The sequence below is a fragment of the Pagrus major genome, chromosome 13, assembly GCF_040436345.1.
Source record: "Pagrus major chromosome 13, Pma_NU_1.0".
NCBI classification, from domain to species: domain Eukaryota; kingdom Metazoa; phylum Chordata; class Actinopteri; order Spariformes; family Sparidae; genus Pagrus; species Pagrus major.
The window spans coordinates 31,342,540-31,360,996 of NC_133227.1; the positions used below are offsets into that span (position 1 = coordinate 31,342,540).

The 18,457-nt window shown below is 43.9% G+C and overlaps 1 protein-coding gene across 1 annotated transcript in view; it reads left to right on the forward strand.

Moving 5' to 3' along the window:
* Positions 1-18,457, forward strand: part of tmem132e (transmembrane protein 132E) — a 380,209-nt gene that overhangs the window by 346,423 nt on the left and 15,329 nt on the right. Inside the window, exons 6-7 of the mRNA XM_073478862.1 lie at positions 578-783; positions 10,992-11,271. Of these exons, the coding sequence (XP_073334963.1) occupies positions 578-783; positions 10,992-11,271 (486 nt within the window). The remainder of the gene's footprint in view (positions 1-577; positions 784-10,991; positions 11,272-18,457) is intronic.

Below are 18,457 nucleotides of genomic sequence, written 5' to 3' on the forward strand. Positions count from 1 at the left end.
AAAAGATGTTATTTACACCCTCAACGTGCGGTCGCTAACGCCATTAGCTTAGCAACTACAGTTAACAGTTGTCTTTAATTCACAAGAAGGTCATTGCTGCGTTCCTTTGTTTGTTTTGCCTCCATGTATTGCAAATGATCTCCGAGGTATAAATAAGGTTTGAGGAGTCTGTGTTGACAGAACCAGGTACAGATTCTTCCAGCCCATTTTCTATGCATCTAACGTCCCCTGTGCCTCCATGAAAACAGTCATCAAAGACGCCTCGTGAGCACAGAGTTGTGACAACATAAAACTAAAAGTTGAACCTAAAGAAACATAAAGTTGCAACATATTTTGTGGTTTGTTTAATTGTTGGTGATCTGATTCTTTCAGACAAAATAAAATGTTTATGTGCCGTGAACTCTCACACCTCAGATCTCTGCTGTAGTATCAACCTTGAGAAGCTCAGTGATGAATTGTGGCACTGACAGCTGCATCCATACTGTGCCGTATATCATCACACATCACTTAGATCCTCCGCCACCATCGTGACCATTACCATATAGATGGTCTGACTTCTGACCCTGATCTGTCCTAGGTGTCCATGAATTGTGACTACGTGTTCGTCAATGGGAAGGAGACGCGGGGGTCCATGAACGCGAGGGTCATCTTCAGCTACGAGCACCTGAGTGCGCCGCTGGAGCTGACCGTCTGGGTGCCCAAACTTCCTCTGCAGGTGGAACTTTCTGACAACAACCTGAGCTTCATCAAAGGCTGGAGGGTCCCCATCCTGCCCGACCGGAGGTGAGGCACTGTCACAACTTATGGTTATGTCTCACTCCTCTTTGCTGTCTTTCCTTTCCTCATCTGTACCCTTTAGTAAGAGCAGCAGAGGATACATTAGGTGCGGTAGAGGTTTTGGATGTACTATTTTTATCCATAATCACCAGAGGACTCATTATCCGAAGAGGAACCCTGCAGTATTACACATCGGTCCAGCCTCCTCTCTGTTATCCAGGATTTGATGTGCAGTTGCTTGTTTTGCTCCAATTAGACGCTGCGTCTCAGGTACACGGCAGAAATGTTCTCACACATTGAGGCTCTCAAGTGCAAATTGCTCTATGAGGTTGTTGTCATGTTTGTGTCGTACCCATCTGAACCCTCAACACACTTAGACACTGAGCACGAACACAGGAAGCTGTTCCCGCTGAATATCTGTTGTTCTTTGAGGTAGATAATGAGGCTTTTGGACCAACAAGAAGGTCATTTGGGGAGTGACTGAGGACTCAGAGTGACGGTCAGAGTTCAGCTCAGTTGTTGTAGCTGATGTAGGACGACAGCAGACTCCTCTCTCTGTGTGGACTGCATCCAATCCACAAAAAAAACTCTGCTTGGCATTAGCACAATTCAGATTTTAACAAAAACAATCTCATAATACCATAATGCTAACTCTAACTAACCCGCAAGAAAACTCAGAAGAGCTCTCTTTTAAACTATTTGCCTTCACTGTCACAGCGCGCTCCATGTTAGACCTCTGAAACAAACTGTGAAGCATCAGGGAGTCGAAACACGTCAGTTTGTTGCCTCTGAGGTTTCTTGTGATTTTTATGTCTACATGTATCTCTCTCGTGGATTCAGTGTCAGGATATTATATTTATATTTCACGTATGGGTTTGCTGATTTGGGATTTTTCAGGGTCCAGTGTTTACAGAAATATCTCAGCATCTGATCAGTCAGAGATCCGGTGTGAATCTTCTTTGTATCGTCCAAATACAAACGTATCACCACCTTCCAGTGTATTTTTCTGCATTTCTTCCAGTGAAAGAAGTGGATTAGAGTCCAGGAGGAGCTCCCACCTTGACTTCTTTTATTTATACAAACATTGAATGATTCTTGTTAGTTTCACTAACAGAGAATTGAAACATTCTTTAAACTCCAACATGTAAACATCGGAAACCACATTTTATTGAGATATTAGAAAAAGAGCAGAGTGTCCAGCACGAGGAAATACAGCTTCTTTAAAAACCTTCACAGCTCCTGTACATCACTCAGTCAGCACTGACACACTTCCAGACTTTGTGTCCCAACAGTTTCCACAATGACAAACCTCTGAAAAGAGCATGATGGAGCTCAATTTCTCATTCAGCAACATTAAAGTCCATTTAACCACAAACTTCAACAAGAATCTCCTCCGGCTCTGGAAGCCAACACTTTGAATTAACACAAACTGGAACACACAGGATGAAAACGTGCTGGAGTGAAAAGAGCCGCTTTCATACGTAAACTGTCGCTGCAGGTTGATTATAGCTGAAGGCAGCGGTTATTATACACCGTCACATTCTTTAATGATTAGACTTCTTTTCTTTGTTTTCTTGATTGAGTTGAATATAGTTTTTTTTTTAATGATCAGCCTAAATGAGGAGCAAGTTTTGTAAAATACACATTTGCAAACAACAAACTACAAAAAATGTCTATTCTATATATGGAAAATAAAAGCGACGCAATCCAAAAAGATAAATCAGAGTTCATCTACTTTGTGGTTGGATTTAACTGAGAGACACTGACTCACCTCTGCAGACAGTAATACATTCACACATACAATCACTGATGATACAATGTCACATTCTACAAAAGATTTCAAGTTCAACTGCAAATTAACACAAATATTTTTAATCAAATATGCAAAAATGATGGAAAAATATATTCAATCAATCAGAAAACGATATAAAAAGCAGGACACAAAACAAACGTTCTTCACTCGCTGCACTGAAACAAAACATAATGTGCTTTAACCCAAATAAAATCTCCTCCATCACGTCGACAGCTCGCTCATGTTCTGTACGTTTGTGAACTCTTGATACGTTTGTGTGTGACTGATCAGATACAAGCATCATTCATCCATTTTTTAAATATATTTCATGAACTGTAGCAGTGAAGAGCTTTTCACTAAATGTCTCAGCACGTTGAGAAAACACCTTTTCAACATTATGATTTTGTTCCCTGCACATTGTAAAGTATCAAGGCTGATTATTGTGCTCCTCGTGTCAATGTTACAGAAGCTCTCGTCAATAGAAGGAATCCAGCAGCAATAAAAAGACGAATGAGCTTTTTCCTCCGAACATTAAAAATATAAAACCTCACGATGTGTGAAAGATGTCTCTGTGTAGGAGATTAAGGCTGCTGGAGTCGGGACCCTGATGCTCATTAAAATATCCCCGTATTCATGTCATGCATGGAGCGGCAACAAACAGGCCCACAACCCTTCATTTAGGAAATGTTTAATGGCAGCATTAAGACTGACGCGGGCGGCTGCTGTCGCTGCTGCTGGAGTACATCACCGTCGACCGGATCCATTTCTACCAGACCTGAATACAAATGGCATGTTTAAGGAGTTGTTTGAAGAATTAAGGTATTTCAAATGACCTAGAGTGCTTGGAAAACATCTTGCATCGCCTCATTTTTCAGAGATCCCCAATGGGCTATAATGGGCTGTAGATGTATATTATTTTGACGTGTAAAATGTGTCTTAAATCCTCACTTTAGCACCATTCATTCATTTTATTCAGTCATTGTAGCAGAGCCTGTTAAAGTAGGAGCCTGCAGATGAGGAATCATCAATGTGTTTTTATCAGACCTGATTTTGAACGGCGTTGTGTTTGTCACACTGTGGATCAGCTTAAACTCTCATATAACAATATTACTTTTATGTTCCTACATTCCCCCTAATATCAACCCAAACACCAGGATGAATGTTGTACATTTCTGCAATCAATGCATGTGTAATAACTTGTAATCATTTATTTAGGTTCAGTTTTCAGTTTTATGTTTTGACAACTCGGTGCTTATGGTCTGGTTAGGTTTTTACACAAAAACCACCTGGTTAGTGTTCGGAAACGATCGTGTTTTGGCTTTAAGGACCTGGTTTAATCACCACAAACACGGCTGGAAAATGTCATGACATCTTGTCAGAAATGTACAGATTTTGTCAACACAAAAACAGCTAGAGAAATCCTGACATCTCATCAAGAATATTCAGTTGTGTCACCACAAACTGGCTAGAAAACGTCCTGCCGTCTTTCAAAAAATATCCAGTTTAGTTTGGCTCGCGGCAGTGAGAGCCGAGCAGGTCTCTGTTTACTGACGGGGATTATGTGATGTGATAATGAGCGGGCAGCTGTAGCTCAGTGGGTAGAGCAGGTAACTAGTGATCAGAAGGTCGCTGGTTTGAATCCCGGCTCCCCTGGGCGGAACTGAGCTACATGTCGAAGTATCCTTGAGCAAGATACTGAACCCCAAAATTGCTCCTGATGTGCAGATGGCACCTTAAGTGGCAGCCTCTGCCATCAGAAAGGGATGAGCTGGCGACTCATCCAGGGATATACCCTGGCCTTCGCCCATAGAGTAACTGGGATTGGCTCCAGTAACCCCCGCAACCCCCTGAAAGGGTGATAAGAGGGGCAACATCCCCGCCTCCCTCACGGAAAAAGCGGCAGATAATGAGATGAGATGAGATGAGAGATAATGAGCAAAAACCTTGAATGTTCGTTTATTGTCACGGAACCTGCAGCTGAGGAATTATGAAGTGTGTGTGCTTTGTGTGCGACGTTCAGATGTTGTTGTTGGTGCTGTTTGTCCGGTGTTCATCAGGCCTTCAGCCTCAGCTGGTGTGACTGTTGTAAAACTGTATTATCTTTGTTTTCCTGAATGTCAGTCGTTGGACTGTTTGTTTCAAACAAATTGGTGCAGGTTGAAAGTTTCTATGTATCTCTACAATTCTTCCAGCCCATATTCTATGCATCTAACTTCCCCTGTGCCTCCATGAAAACAGTCATCAAAGACCCCTCGTGAGCTATTTTAGTGCTCGATGATTGCCACGCAGCCGGGCCGGAGGAATTCATTTCACTGCAGCTGAAGCATTGCTTTCTTGCGTGCTGTCATTTGGATTTACTGAGTGTATGTAATTTTCTTCTCCCTGTAGTTCAGACAAAGAGGGCTTCTATCATTCTGGATGGTGCTATATTCACATCCTGATGAGACTGTTCTTCCCACAGGAGTCTTTGTTTTCAGTCATAATCCTGCTGTTGGACTCGTCCTGTGATGTATGGATATTGCACCTGTTGTTCCTCCGCTGCCTGATCCAGAGCTGCAGCAGAATCACAGCGTCTGTGTTGTATTTTGACATTTAAAGTCATGTAGCATGTAGCTCTGATAGCCTCCACTCCTGCTGGTGTCTGCTCCTCCTGATTGATCGATTCAGCCGCATTTGTTCTGTACTGAAAACAGCCTTTGTCTTATTTCAGGGTAATTGCACTTGTTGTCGATGCTGAGACTCTCGTGAATCACAGAGTCTGAAAAGTAATAAAGCCGTCACCAAAAACACATTTATCACATGTAACAGATTCACATGAAGGCTCGTGTGGTAAACAGATATTTCACATATTAGATGTAAGAAACAAGACGTGATAACATCAGTTAATGTGCTGACAAAACAAATCCAATCAAGGTCCATTTACCAGCCGGTTCTGCAGCTGTCGACTGCATCACACGGTCCTCATGGAAATCGAGGCGTAGACTTAAAAGTGAAGCTTTACAGCTCAGTCTTGACCTTGAAATGTCACAAATAGGAACATGTGATTTTTGGATATTTCACATTAAACATTTTACATCTCAGGGTCACCTACAGAAAAAAGTTTAAGACGCTGAGCTGCAATCACAACCTCCTGGTTTGAGTCCGACGGCGGTTTGAGACCTCAAAAGTAGGAAAGGTTTTCAAACCGAGTCGGGTGTCGGGGTGAAACGTGTGTCCTGCAGTCTAACCAAACACTCGGTACAGGGCCACAGCATTTTTATGTTAAATACCTTCAATTTTGTTTTTAATTCTCAGGGAAGAATTCAGAGTAATTCGCCCCTCTGCTGTGAACTTGTGTTATAAATTAATATTCATCAGTTTTCCTTCATTTATTCATTTTGTGACCCTCTCCCTCAGAGACACCACTTTCTGTTTGTCAGCCTCTCGATGCTGATTGACGTTGGTGACAGACTTTTTTTTTGTTTCCATTAGAAACAGGAAAAATTATTTCCAGGATGCCTGAAATTAGTAGTATTTCTTTCTCTTCTCCTTTTCTCCGTCTGTCTCTGACTCGCTGAGGACGATGAGGAGCAACATTACAGCATTGTCACAATCAGGAGAAATACAGGATAGATATGAAACCAGGAGGGAACGGGCAGAGGGCAAAAATGTGCTAAGTGCAACATTTCACACGAGAAAACATCTATTTCCAGCTCGTTGTCACTCCCAACATGTCAGATACAGCAGTGGAGTCAGTGTCCTGTGGGTCTATGTTGTGTACACGATGAACAGTAGGTCTGCTGCACCATCACTGTGTAATAAAACAGGGCCTCAGTTTGACCCTGGAGCTCGCATCACTTCTTGAAGCACCCGTCGAGCGCAGTATATGAAGAGAGAAAAGCCGGTGGGTGGTTGGACAAGTTAGATGTAACCTAACTAAACTGTGACCACTTTCACTAAGTTAAAAAGAGTCCAAAAGTCATAATACATCATAATATATGAACTGTATGTCAGCAAGCTTTATTTTGAAAGTCTAACAGGATGTAGGATATTACATATTATTGTTGAGTGATGAGTTGGAGTGAGAACATGTTGCTTAATGTGCTGCTGTTCATATTTTGACTTGTTTAAGAGTCAAACCCAAAGTTTAAACCTTGAGACTTGAGCTTGAGTGTCGAGACGTGAGACTTCTTTGTGATTTGCAAAACAACAACCTGGACGTGAGCCATCGACACAACGAGACCAGAGCCAACAAACTGCCCACAGGACCGGCAGGTTGTACAGTACGAGCTGCCAGGGAGGCTCAGTGGACAGACAGCCGCAGGATTTACGAGACGTCCTCTGGAGTCTGAAGACTAACAGTGGCAGCTTCTCTCCGTCTCGACCTTGCTCCTGTGTGTTTACAGTCATTATGGAGAGATGTGATAATGAATTAGACAATGTTTTCAAAGGCTTTCAAGGCATTGTAAATAACACCACAGAAGAAGAGCTCTGATACAATGTAGAGTAGCTCATTAGTCATCTCAAACAACACCAAACCACGCTGATTATCTGACGCTGCTGAAGCTGCTTTATTTTGTCTTTTCATTAACTCGTCTCGATCGTCTCTGAGCAGCTCCGACTCTCCTTTACTCAACCTCTAACTCTCCACTCTCACTCCCTCGCCTCCTTAGCTCTTTTATTTTCCTTTCTGTTGCTCTCTCCATCCTCTGCTCCTTCACTTGTGCAACGTGACACACTGTGAACCTTCATGCACAGCGAGGTCTCTCGGCCTGCAGTGGGCCGTTGCTACAGTGCAGCAGAATTGCTCACTGGCTGCATTATCCAGTAACATGCTCTAAAAAAGGAAGGAAAGTGTAATCGGGCGGGCAGCCCGTGTGCACTGAAGCTTCAGCGTGTATGTTTGTATCAGAGACTCTAATAAGAACAGACAATATTCTTCTGGGGGAGAAAAAATATCAACCTTATTTTCAGGTACAGACTGAGGAAGGTAAACTTTCACTGACCTGAGCTCACAGTTGTGAAACTCCTTGACAGAGACAGAGAGAGCCTGACTGTCTCATTGGGTTTTTCTCTGCCTTTAACTGAATGAGTAAGTGAGTGTGCAGTCTCAACGTCTGCTGTGGAGTTAACTCGCTTACCTGAAGTACAGCAGCAACTGCGTGTCCTCGAGCTACACTGTCAGTCCACGGCACACGGCAGGAGGTCCGCACCACGTCCAGGCCACAGAGCGATGTGGACCGGAAGAAGAGATCAGAGTCTTCACTGCAATAAGTTCTGTACTTTGCCAAAATATAAAATCTTAGCTTAGCTAAAGTTATTTATTAGTTTCTGTCTTCGAATTCATTCATTTGATTTACCAGCCCAGGTCTCACCGCTCAAATCTGTACGTGTCACGTGTTTCGTATCACGCTCATGGAGATGATGGTGGTGGAGCTTCGTGTCGGTGACATGGCTGCCGAGCCAGAGACCGCTGTTAGAGCGTGAAACCACCGGATGTTTTAACATAAATGCTGACGAGCCACAGTTTACACTAAACTTACGAGCTACGTCTGAAATTCACTCACAGATCAGGTTCTTCTGCTCACACCTGCTCATTAAAAAAGTTATTTTCAACACAAATAATAATAATAAACAATAATTTGACTTCCAGATGGTCCAACTCAACCGCCTGATACATTTTAAACTGTGTGAATGATTATAAAGCCGTCGTCTGAGTTTTCAGAACCTGCGTCCTTCAGGTCTGAAACTTTTAAAAGCCTCCATAACCACAAACTATTTTAAATTAAACTCAAATAATTATACTGCAACATTTTATTCTTATGTTAAAGTTTGAGACAGAATTAATATGCAGGATTATAATAACCCTTAAAGGCTAAATGACTGCAATAAAAGCAGGCTGTTGTTTGCTACTTGCAGCTGTTTTCATTACATTTCCTTCACGTGCAGTTTGCACACGTGCAGTTTGCACTAATGCATCGTCACACTGACTGATGTCAGCAGGCAGTCTCTCCCCATCTCTGCAGCTTTTACCTGTCAGAGAGATCATTTCCATAGTATTGGACTCACGGTGGCTTTTCCACATTGTAAGAAAATCACAGTGACTTTAAAAGACGTTTGCATTTTTTATTCATTCAAAGTAACAAATTCAACCAACCATAGAGCCAGAAGTGATTATTCCTGACCCGAGCGTAATCAGAGGGAAAGAGGTGAACTTAAAGATGCTTGAATGAGCATGCAGGTGCTTCCAATGACCCGAGGGAGCCTCATGAGGAGGCCTTTTATTTCTAAACATCACATCACCTGCTGCCCACCGTTATCAAAATCACAGTAATGTGAATGATCTTCAATCTGGACAATTTATACTCATTTTTCTTACCAGGTAGTTTTTACAGCCCAGTCTCCAGGATATGACGTCAGCAGTTAATGTTTCTGAGGTTGACATTTGTACCAAACACACACACATCATAAGATAATTAGTTGACTGTCACATCAGGAGGTGGAGGCTGCCATACGGCCGACTGTAGGTTGAGTCTGTGGGGACATTTCCAGACATTTTTGTGGCGATCGAATCAGGTATTTTAATCAAACCATGATGTTTCCTGACGACGATCAAGTGGTTTTTGTTCCTAAATCTAACCGGAGCATAAACACAGCGTGGTGACGAGAGACAAATAGAAAATTCAACCTTATCAAATGTAAAGTTGCAACTTAGAAACGTTCAGTTTGAACTCATCTGTGGTTTTGCAGAAACGTACGTGACATAAACTGAATTTATCCTGGAGACTCTGTTGAAGTCAGACAGACACCAGTTTGAAGTTTCCTTTGAAATGTATTAAAGAATAACCAGCTGTTTATTAAATGTTTACTGGAAAATAGCAGAATATTCTTCTTTCTTCTTCTTCTTGCAACATTTCTAAATATGTTTCCATCCACTTTCCGTCACATGTCCAGAATGTCGGCAGGTGTAGTGTTCCTGTTTGTCTGCAGATGTTTCAGCATATTTTAAGTAATGTTTCCTCCATTTAATTACTTTCTGTTTTTGTTTTTTGAGAGCTGACTTTCTGTAAGCAGAGTGCTGAAGTGTTGTAGAGGTGGTGAGGTGTGGAGAGGAAGCATGCAAAGATGAATTAATAATCACACCCTGTAGGTGGGACAGGTGGGAACGCACACGCAACAATGCATCTAGCTGCTGACTGAGTGTGTTCTAAGTGTCTATGAGAGCTCCAGACAGCAGTGCTTGGCCCAATAATGGGAGCTGCTCCTTGAATCGATGTGTAGGATATCTAGTTTGTCGGAGGCTGACAGCCCCGCTGCCTCTCCTGAATCTCAACTCGTCCTCACAGTTAATTCAAAGCAAATATTAAGCATAGGAGCTCTTTTTAAGTAGGAACTGGCAGATTGTCAGGCCTGCTGAGGGAAGTTGGGGAACTCATACATCTTGCTGTCGAGCAGATTGCGCTCGGTGGGGGATGCACCTGGCATGTTTAACCCCGCTGCCCAGGGCTCCTGTGAAATAAGAAGGGCGTCGGTCCAAAACTCTGCTTTTTGGTGCCGATCATTCCTTCCCTGCTGGCTCGGAGGACTTCCTTCTCATCAGAACAGACAATGTGATGGATCTGTGTGGAGCGCTGCCGAGCGTCTCATCAGTGCTATGATGTCAAATTATAAAATGAGCAGAGACCCTTAAGAACAGACGGCCCAAATTGAGACGTAGCATCGTGCCACCGAGCTGAGCATCATTTAGCAGCAGCTGCTCGCTTTGAAGAGGCGACGAGTTATGATTGGTTAACTTTTTAACGCTCCTCTTGTGGGATTCTTCATCTCTTTGGTGGACAACTCCAGACATGGTGACCAGATCTGTGTATTGAGTTTAGTTTCACTTCAGTCACCTTTTTGCAGGAAAGCTGCTTAAAATCCTCTCGTACAACATTCAGAGGCTGTTTAGGAGAGCACTTTAGTTTCTGCATCCTTGACACCTTATTACAGAAGCCCTGCGGGCCGAGTCAAAACATTTTCTTTCTGGTGCTCCATTTTCTCCACGTCTGATCTGAATCATTTTCTCTCCTGTGTTTATGATTTGAGACCTGCTGGGGAAAAAGTTTTGCAGGATAATCTTTATAAGTTCCTTCATTTTTCTTCTGAGAAATTTTGTTTTTTCTGCTGAAATTATTTCACTCAAATTCACACATCGGTTTTTCTCTGGAAGAATAAATCACACAGATGGAAAAAAATGAAGGAACTTATAAAGATTATCCTGCAAACCTTTTTTTCCCAGCAGGTCTCAAATCATAAACACAGGAGAGAAAATGATTCAGATCAGACTTAGAAAATAGATCACCAGAAAGAAAATGTCTTGACTGGCCCCTCCGGGCTTCCGTACCATATAGAGGAAGGTTTTCATTCTGATTTAATCACCTTCCTCCCGCTCTCTCCCTCCCAGGAGCACCAGAGACAGCGACGCTGACGACGAAGACGACGGGCGCCCGGTGAGTCGAGGCTGCACGCTGCAGTACCAGCGGGCCCTGGTGAAGGTGCTGACCCAGTTCCACACCACCTCCACAGAGGGCACCGACCAGGTCATCACCATGCTGGGGCCCGACTGGCAGGTGGACGTCACAGACCTGGTCCAGGACTCCCTGAAGGTGGCAGACCCCAGGATAGCAGAGCTGGTGGACAGGACGGTCCTGGTGGGTCTGGAGCTTGGATCCACCGTGCTGAAGGTAAACAGTCCAGTTCTATTTTCATGGTTTTGATCATTTATTTTATTTGGTTGTGATTGTTAAATATACAGTAGAGTCAAGAAGTCTGAGACCGCTCATCAGCATACTTCTATTTTGCATTCAATACAATTTGTTTCATTACAAATGATAATGTCAGCACTTCATGGTCTTCTTTGGTCCTGAGGTGTGTTTGGGCTCATTATCCTGCTGCAGTATGAAGTCAAATCATGGCGAGACTAAAGGTTACCAAGGGGGCGAAGCAAGGAGCTCCAGTTTCTCTAGTTTTAATCAACCCGTGTGGCCATTTGAACATTTGTAACCTTCAGAGTCTCTGTACTGTGAAACTGTGACACAGACAGCAGACAGCAGAGGACAGACAGCAGACAGCAGAGGACAGACAGCAGAGGACAGACAGCAGACAGCAGACATCAGAGGACAGACAGCAGACAGCAGACAGCAGACGACAGACAGCAGACAGCAGACAGCAGACAGCAGACGACAGACAGCAGACAGCAGACAGCAGACGACAGACAGCAGACAGCAGACAGCAGACAGCAGAGGACAGACAGCAGACAGCAGAGGACAGACAGCAGAGGACAGACAGCAGACATCAGAGGACAGACAGCAGACATCAGACAGCAGAGGACAGACAGCAGACAGCAGAGGACAGACAGCAGACAGCAGACAGCAGAGGACAGACAGCAGACAGCAGACAGCAGACAGCAGAGGACAGACAGCAGACAGCAGACAGCAGAGGACAGACAGCAGACAGCAGACAGCAGACAGCAGAGGACAGACAGCAGACAGCAGAGGACAGACAGCAGACAGCAGACAGCAGAGGACAGACAGCAGACAGCAGACAGCAGACAGCAGAGGACAGACAGCAGACAGCAGAGGACAGACAGCAGACAGCAGACAGCAGACAGCAGACAGCAGAGGACAGACAGCAGACAGCAGACAGCAGACAGCAGAGGACAGACAGCAGACAGCAGAGGACAGACAGCAGACAGCAGACAGCAGACAGCAGACAGCAGAGGACAGACAGCAGACAGCAGACAGCAGACAGCAGACAGCAGAGGACAGACAGCAGACAGCAGAGGACAGACAGCAGAGGACAGACAGCAGAGGACAGACAGCAGACAGCAGACAGCAGAGGACAGACAGCAGACAGCAGACAGCAGAGGACAGACAGCAGACAGCAGAGGGCAGACAGCAGACAGCAGAGGACAGACAGCAGACAGCAGAGGACAGACAGCAGAGGACAGACAGCAGACAGCAGAGGACAGACAGCAGACAGCAGACAGCAGACAGCAGAGGACAGACAGCAGAGGACAGACAGCAGAGGACAGACAGCAGACAGCAGACAGCAGAGGACAGACAGCAGAGGACAGACAGCAGACAGCAGAGGACAGACAGCAGACTGCAGACAGCAGACAGCAGAGGACAGACAGCAGAGGACAGACAGCAGACTGCAGAGGACAGACAGCAGACAGCAGACAGCAGAGGACAGACAGCAGACAGCAGACATCAGAGGACAGACAGCAGACAGCAGACAGCAGAGGACAGACAGCAGACAGCATACAGCAGAGGACAGAGGACAGACAGCAGACAGCAGACAGCAGAGGACAGACAGCAGACAGCAGAGGACAGACAGCAGAGGACAGACAGCAGACAGCAGAGGACAGACAGCAGACAGCAGACAGCAGAGGACAGACAGCAGACAGCAGACATCAGAGGACAGACAGCAGACAGCAGACAGCAGAGGACAGACAGCAGACAGCATACAGCAGAGGACAGAGGACAGACAGCAGACAGCAGACAGCAGAGGACAGACAGCAGACAGCAGACATCAGAGGACAGACAGCAGACAGCAGACAGCAGACAGCAGAGGACAGACAGCAGACAGCAGACAGCAGAGGACAGAGGACAGACAGCAGACAGCAGACAGCAGAGGACAGTGACCCTGAAACACAGTGGAAACTCAGAATCACGTGTTTGTCAGTGTGCTGCAGAACATTCACAGATTTACTCAGCGAACAGAAAGTCCAGCCACATTTATGAACTGATATCGGATCATTTAAAAGAAGTCTGATTGTTTGCGTTTCTTTTTGCCACACAAAAATTATTAACTTCAATATTATAATGATCATTGGTTATATTAGCCTAAACTTCTCCGTGTGTCTGCTATAAAACTAAACCCTCTTGTCTCTCTGTAAGTGTCTCCTGCTGTTGATGTCCACTTGTCCCTGACGTAAAGCTCATATAAATGCATCAGCCGCGACAGGTTCAGAAGTCCATATAAAGGCAGCAGCTCTGTTACGACTCCTGGACGGTGATTTACGGACGCTCCGCTGGTCATTTATGGGGACAGAGAGAAGTAACGGTTGGTGAGAGTTTTGATGACGGTGAGAGATCACAGTTTGAGCCTGTCAGGACGAAGAATAGTGGTCTGATGGATGCGTCTGATGATGGAGAAATAGGGAGGAAAGATATCAGTCACCGATCCATCATTTTAAATGAGCAATGGATCATCTGTAATCTGTTGAAGGCTATGAATAATTATACATCAATTTAGCAGCAGGCCGAACTCGCCACACTGACTCGCAGCGAGAGTAAATAAATAAATAACTTAATAAATAAATGATTCCATCCATCAAACAACTTTGTTGCGTGTGGCTCAGAACAAGATGGAGGATTACTCACAGCTAATGTAATTGGATTACAGTGATGTAATGTAAAAGATGTGGGGCTCACTTGTATACGTGACGTTCACCGTATCAGATATCGATTCATTCATATTCAGAGGTCATCGAGATTCACAGTGTGCAGCCATGCTAACAGCTGTGTGAGGCTACACTGCAGGCACAGTGGTACTCTGAGCGCAATGCTAACGCCAGCATGCTAACGTGCTCACAATGACAAAACTAGCACGTTGTTGCCAAGACAACACGTTCACTCTGTCCTGCCCACAGTACACTGAAGTGTCTGTGTGTGTCACAAAGTCTTCCCACCAGGAGAAGAGCCCTCGTCTGCTGGGTGAACGTCCTGCGTCCACCACTCAGAGCTTTACCTTGTCGCTCGATATTGTAAAGGGCGGAGCTACAACCACCTCGTGTTGTCAAGGATGGTTTACAAAGAGTTAGTTTGGGTTTTATGATTCGTTCCTCAGGGGACATGAACGTTTTTGTACAAACGTCTGATAACAATCATGTAACAGTTGTTGAGATGTTTCAGAGCCGTGCAGCTAACATGGCTAATGAAAATAAAAATAACTTATGAGTATTTACAGGCAGACTTCATTCCTCAGTTACTCATAAATCAAAGTTCCCAGCATCACTTCATTATGTTTAAGGCGAATGGTCACTGGTCACTGAGATTAAAACTTCAGCAGCCTCCTGCAGCAGCTCAGTCCCTGTAGGTGTGAAGCGATGAAGGACTGAAACGTGAGACAACTTTAGAAATCCCTTAAAGTCTCCTGATAGAAGAGAAATGAGATCTCAGTGGTATCTCCGTCCTTTCAACATGAATGATTGATGGCTTACAAAACTCAAATTACAAAGAAGTCACAGTGAAAGATTTCCACTCTGCAGAGCCGATTTCACAATGAAGAGTGAAATTATTCTGCTGGTTCTCTGAAACGAGCTGTTTATGGCTCAACAATGGTCCTCTTACTGAAACTTTTATTCTGTGGGAGGATTTGAATCAGTCTTTGAGTCCTCTGATTCAAACTGTCCACCAGCTCATGAATATGAATACAGAACGGAGCAGCTTTTGTCCACTCGGTGCAGTTTTCCTCCCCAACATTTGATTCTGTCTTTTTGGAGGGATTATTGAAGAATGAAGTGTTTCTGCTTTGATTTGACAGGTCTGTTAGAGGACAGAAAGAGGAAATATCCAAAGGTTAAAGTGTAAAGCTCTTACTTATTGTGTAAAGTGTGAATGTCCTGTGATCACGAGGCACAGTGACTTTCTAAGAACTCAGCAAACCTGGTGGGAGTTTTAATCCAGAGGATTACTGAACAATCGCTGCTCCTCCAAGTGAGAAGCCAGAACTCAGCGTGAGTCCTCTGATCAGATTATTTCATTAATATCTGCAAACATGAAGCACTCGTCCACAGAGCAGAAGACAAACACATCTGACTCTGATCTACAGGATCCTTAACCTCAACAGGAAACTATACTTCAGTATTAACTAACAGTGCAGTTTGTCCCTCAGTGTGAGCCCTGTTTAATGTTAATGATGTTATGTATGTGGTACAGTATGTAGTACAGTATGTAGTACAGTATGTAGTACAGTATGTAGTACAGAATGTAGTACAGCGAGTTCCACCCTCAACATACACCATATAAATGATATATCATGGTCAGACTCCTCAGATATGAGTTGTATTATCTATGAATCTCTCTTCACACATGAATGAATGAAACATACAACATACTCTGTGTATTAAAATATTCAGACAGCATCTATAGATTCAAGATAGTCGTGCAGGATGTGGCTCTTACAACGTACATCACAACCTCTGTACCAAGAGCAATGTCCTCTGACCTGCAGGACATGTGTCATGTGACCTTCTCTCCTCTTTCTGTCTCTTAACCCACGTTAGATTTTCACTTTTATGTTTGACACGTAAAACACTTGGTTAGGGTTCAGAAAGATCATGTTTTGACTTAAATACCTGGTTCTGTCACCACAAATATTGGCTTTTGTCGCCACAAACAAGTCTGGAAAAGTCCAGACAAAAGCCAATAGCCAAGTCTTGCCTACAATATCCGCTATTGTTGCCACAAACTGGTCAGAGAATGTGGCCACATCTCTTCCAGAATTATGAGGGTTTTCTGCCACAAACATGTCTGGAAATGTCCCAAAGTCTTGTTAAAAATATAGTTTTGTTGCCGCAACTTATCCCAATTTCTTCATTAGAAAAATCCAAAAGCATTTCATCAAAAACATCCAGTGGCTTCACATTTACACTGGTCTCTGGCTTGGCGACATCAACTGTAACTCCGCCACCATCCTCACGTCATCCAGCTCATTCACATGTAACGTGACCATGAAACCACATATGTGACACAACTGAACATATCCGTGATGAAGCTGCCAACGTTTGATCCTGGTGACTGGGCTGTTTCTCTATATAACTTTGATCCGTCTAATTAAGTTAAATCGGTCCCTGAAGAAACGGTTTGATTGCAGAGACGATGAGAGAGGTTCTGCAGACGGTTCTGGAGCTGTTGACCCCCTGCGGAGGTTTATCTCCCAGCTGTTGCACCCACTTACTCTGCAGCGTGGGAGGATGTGTAATTACCTGAGAGTTTACAGGACGGTAAAAGTTGAAAGCGAGGGTCGTGTTTTCATTTTTTCGCTGTGTTTCAAGAGGTATTACATTTATATTTCATCAGTTCATCCTCGTGGAAGAGAAGCACTTTGTGTTTTGTGCAAACAAGCATAAAGGGGCAGGATACATCTCGGCGCTCGTCAATGTTAATTACACTGATGGAAAGTCTAATGAAAAATGCCCGTCATCTCTACAAAGATGAAGGCCGGAGCTTGTCGACGTCAAAGCATAACCAGACTAAATTGATCTGTCACTTAAGTCCACAAAAAATGGATCACGGTTCAATTTACTAAAGTTTCCTCTGAATGGAGGATGTTTCATTTATTGATGCTGAACACAGGTTACTGTCTGCTGCTGTTTACTGATGCTTCACATGTGTGCAGCTTATTAAACACATTTCAGCAAAAAAACTAAAAGTCGTACAACAATCAGGATCATCGAGGTGAACTGCTGATGAAAATGACTATAGAATATAAACTCACTTATGTACTTAGTCAAAAAGTGTAGAAAAATGTCTATTTTCACAGAATGTACAAGAAAAACATTTGACTTTACTACATGACCCCAAATACAGTTAGTGTACGCATCCACCTGACTGAAGCTGTGTGATGATTTCTTAAAACACAAATATAAAACCAAACTGTGCGTCGTCACACTGAGGAGCAGGAAGCTGAAAAGAACATTTCACTTTCAGAAAATGTGAAGTGCTCAAGACGACACACTCTGACTGCTGCTCCACTTTGGATTACATTTACTAAAGTCTTGCAGGACGCAACTTTAACTTTAAATCACAGAGAATTTTCTGTAGCATCTCGGCACATAATAAAGCCTAATAAGAGACAATAAAGTGACTCGACGTCTTTGCTAAAATGTCCAGTTTATTTGCATCTGAAAATGTACGGCTGCCTCATCAAAAATATCTGGTAACTAATAATTAATAATAAAAGTACTCCTTGATAACTGAATGCTGCTTCTGAAATAGTGCACGGCTCTTACAGCTCTTAACGATTTCTTAACGAGGTGTGTTTCGAGTGGCGTTCACTTCTTTGATGCGCCTGGTTCTCTGTGGATGTGCGAGGATGCTTCGTTTGCCTGGACGGTGACTCCTCAGGTGTGTTTCTGAGACACTCTGAGGTCTCCATGAAATATGCAGCTTTCATGAATAAATCTTCACCTGACATCCTGTTGAACACACAGCAGAAGTATGATTTATGATTTATTGAATTCAAAGGTTTGAGTAGAGAAGCGTGGAGTGCAGTGTGGAGAAGGTAATGTGCTGCGATGTGAGTAATATCCAGCAGCATGAGTGAGTGCTCAGCCAGGGTTGGTGGAGAGACTGCTGGTCAATCTGCTGCTCGGACTCATCGTTGATCCGCTGTTTGAAGTAGAGCCGCCGCTTCCTGTGAAGGCCACCGCCACTGGTGACTGATAGACGAGCTGCGAGTTGAAGAACATGTAAAGTGTAACTGCTTTCAGGCTCCACTTCACCTCCTCCGCCTGCAGCACTGAGGACAAATTCAACTGGGAGCTGAGCTGAAGGAGCTCCACAGCTACAGGAGACGTTCACGTTCCCCATTGATCACTCTGTGGATCAATATTCATTCACATTGTTTCGTGTTTTGAAGGAGAGGAAGTATTTTCAGACAGAATATTTTCCTCTCTCCCCAGTTTTGTCCCGTCCAGGTAGAATTTAAATGAATGTCACAGCACAAGCAGACACATTGACAGGATGTGAAAAATCATCGGTGAGTTTCAAAGAAATGAAGACGGCACGATATTAACCGTGTTAGCAGGTGGGAAGCCAGTGAGGGATCATGTTTCTACACTACACTCCTGCTGTTTGTTCA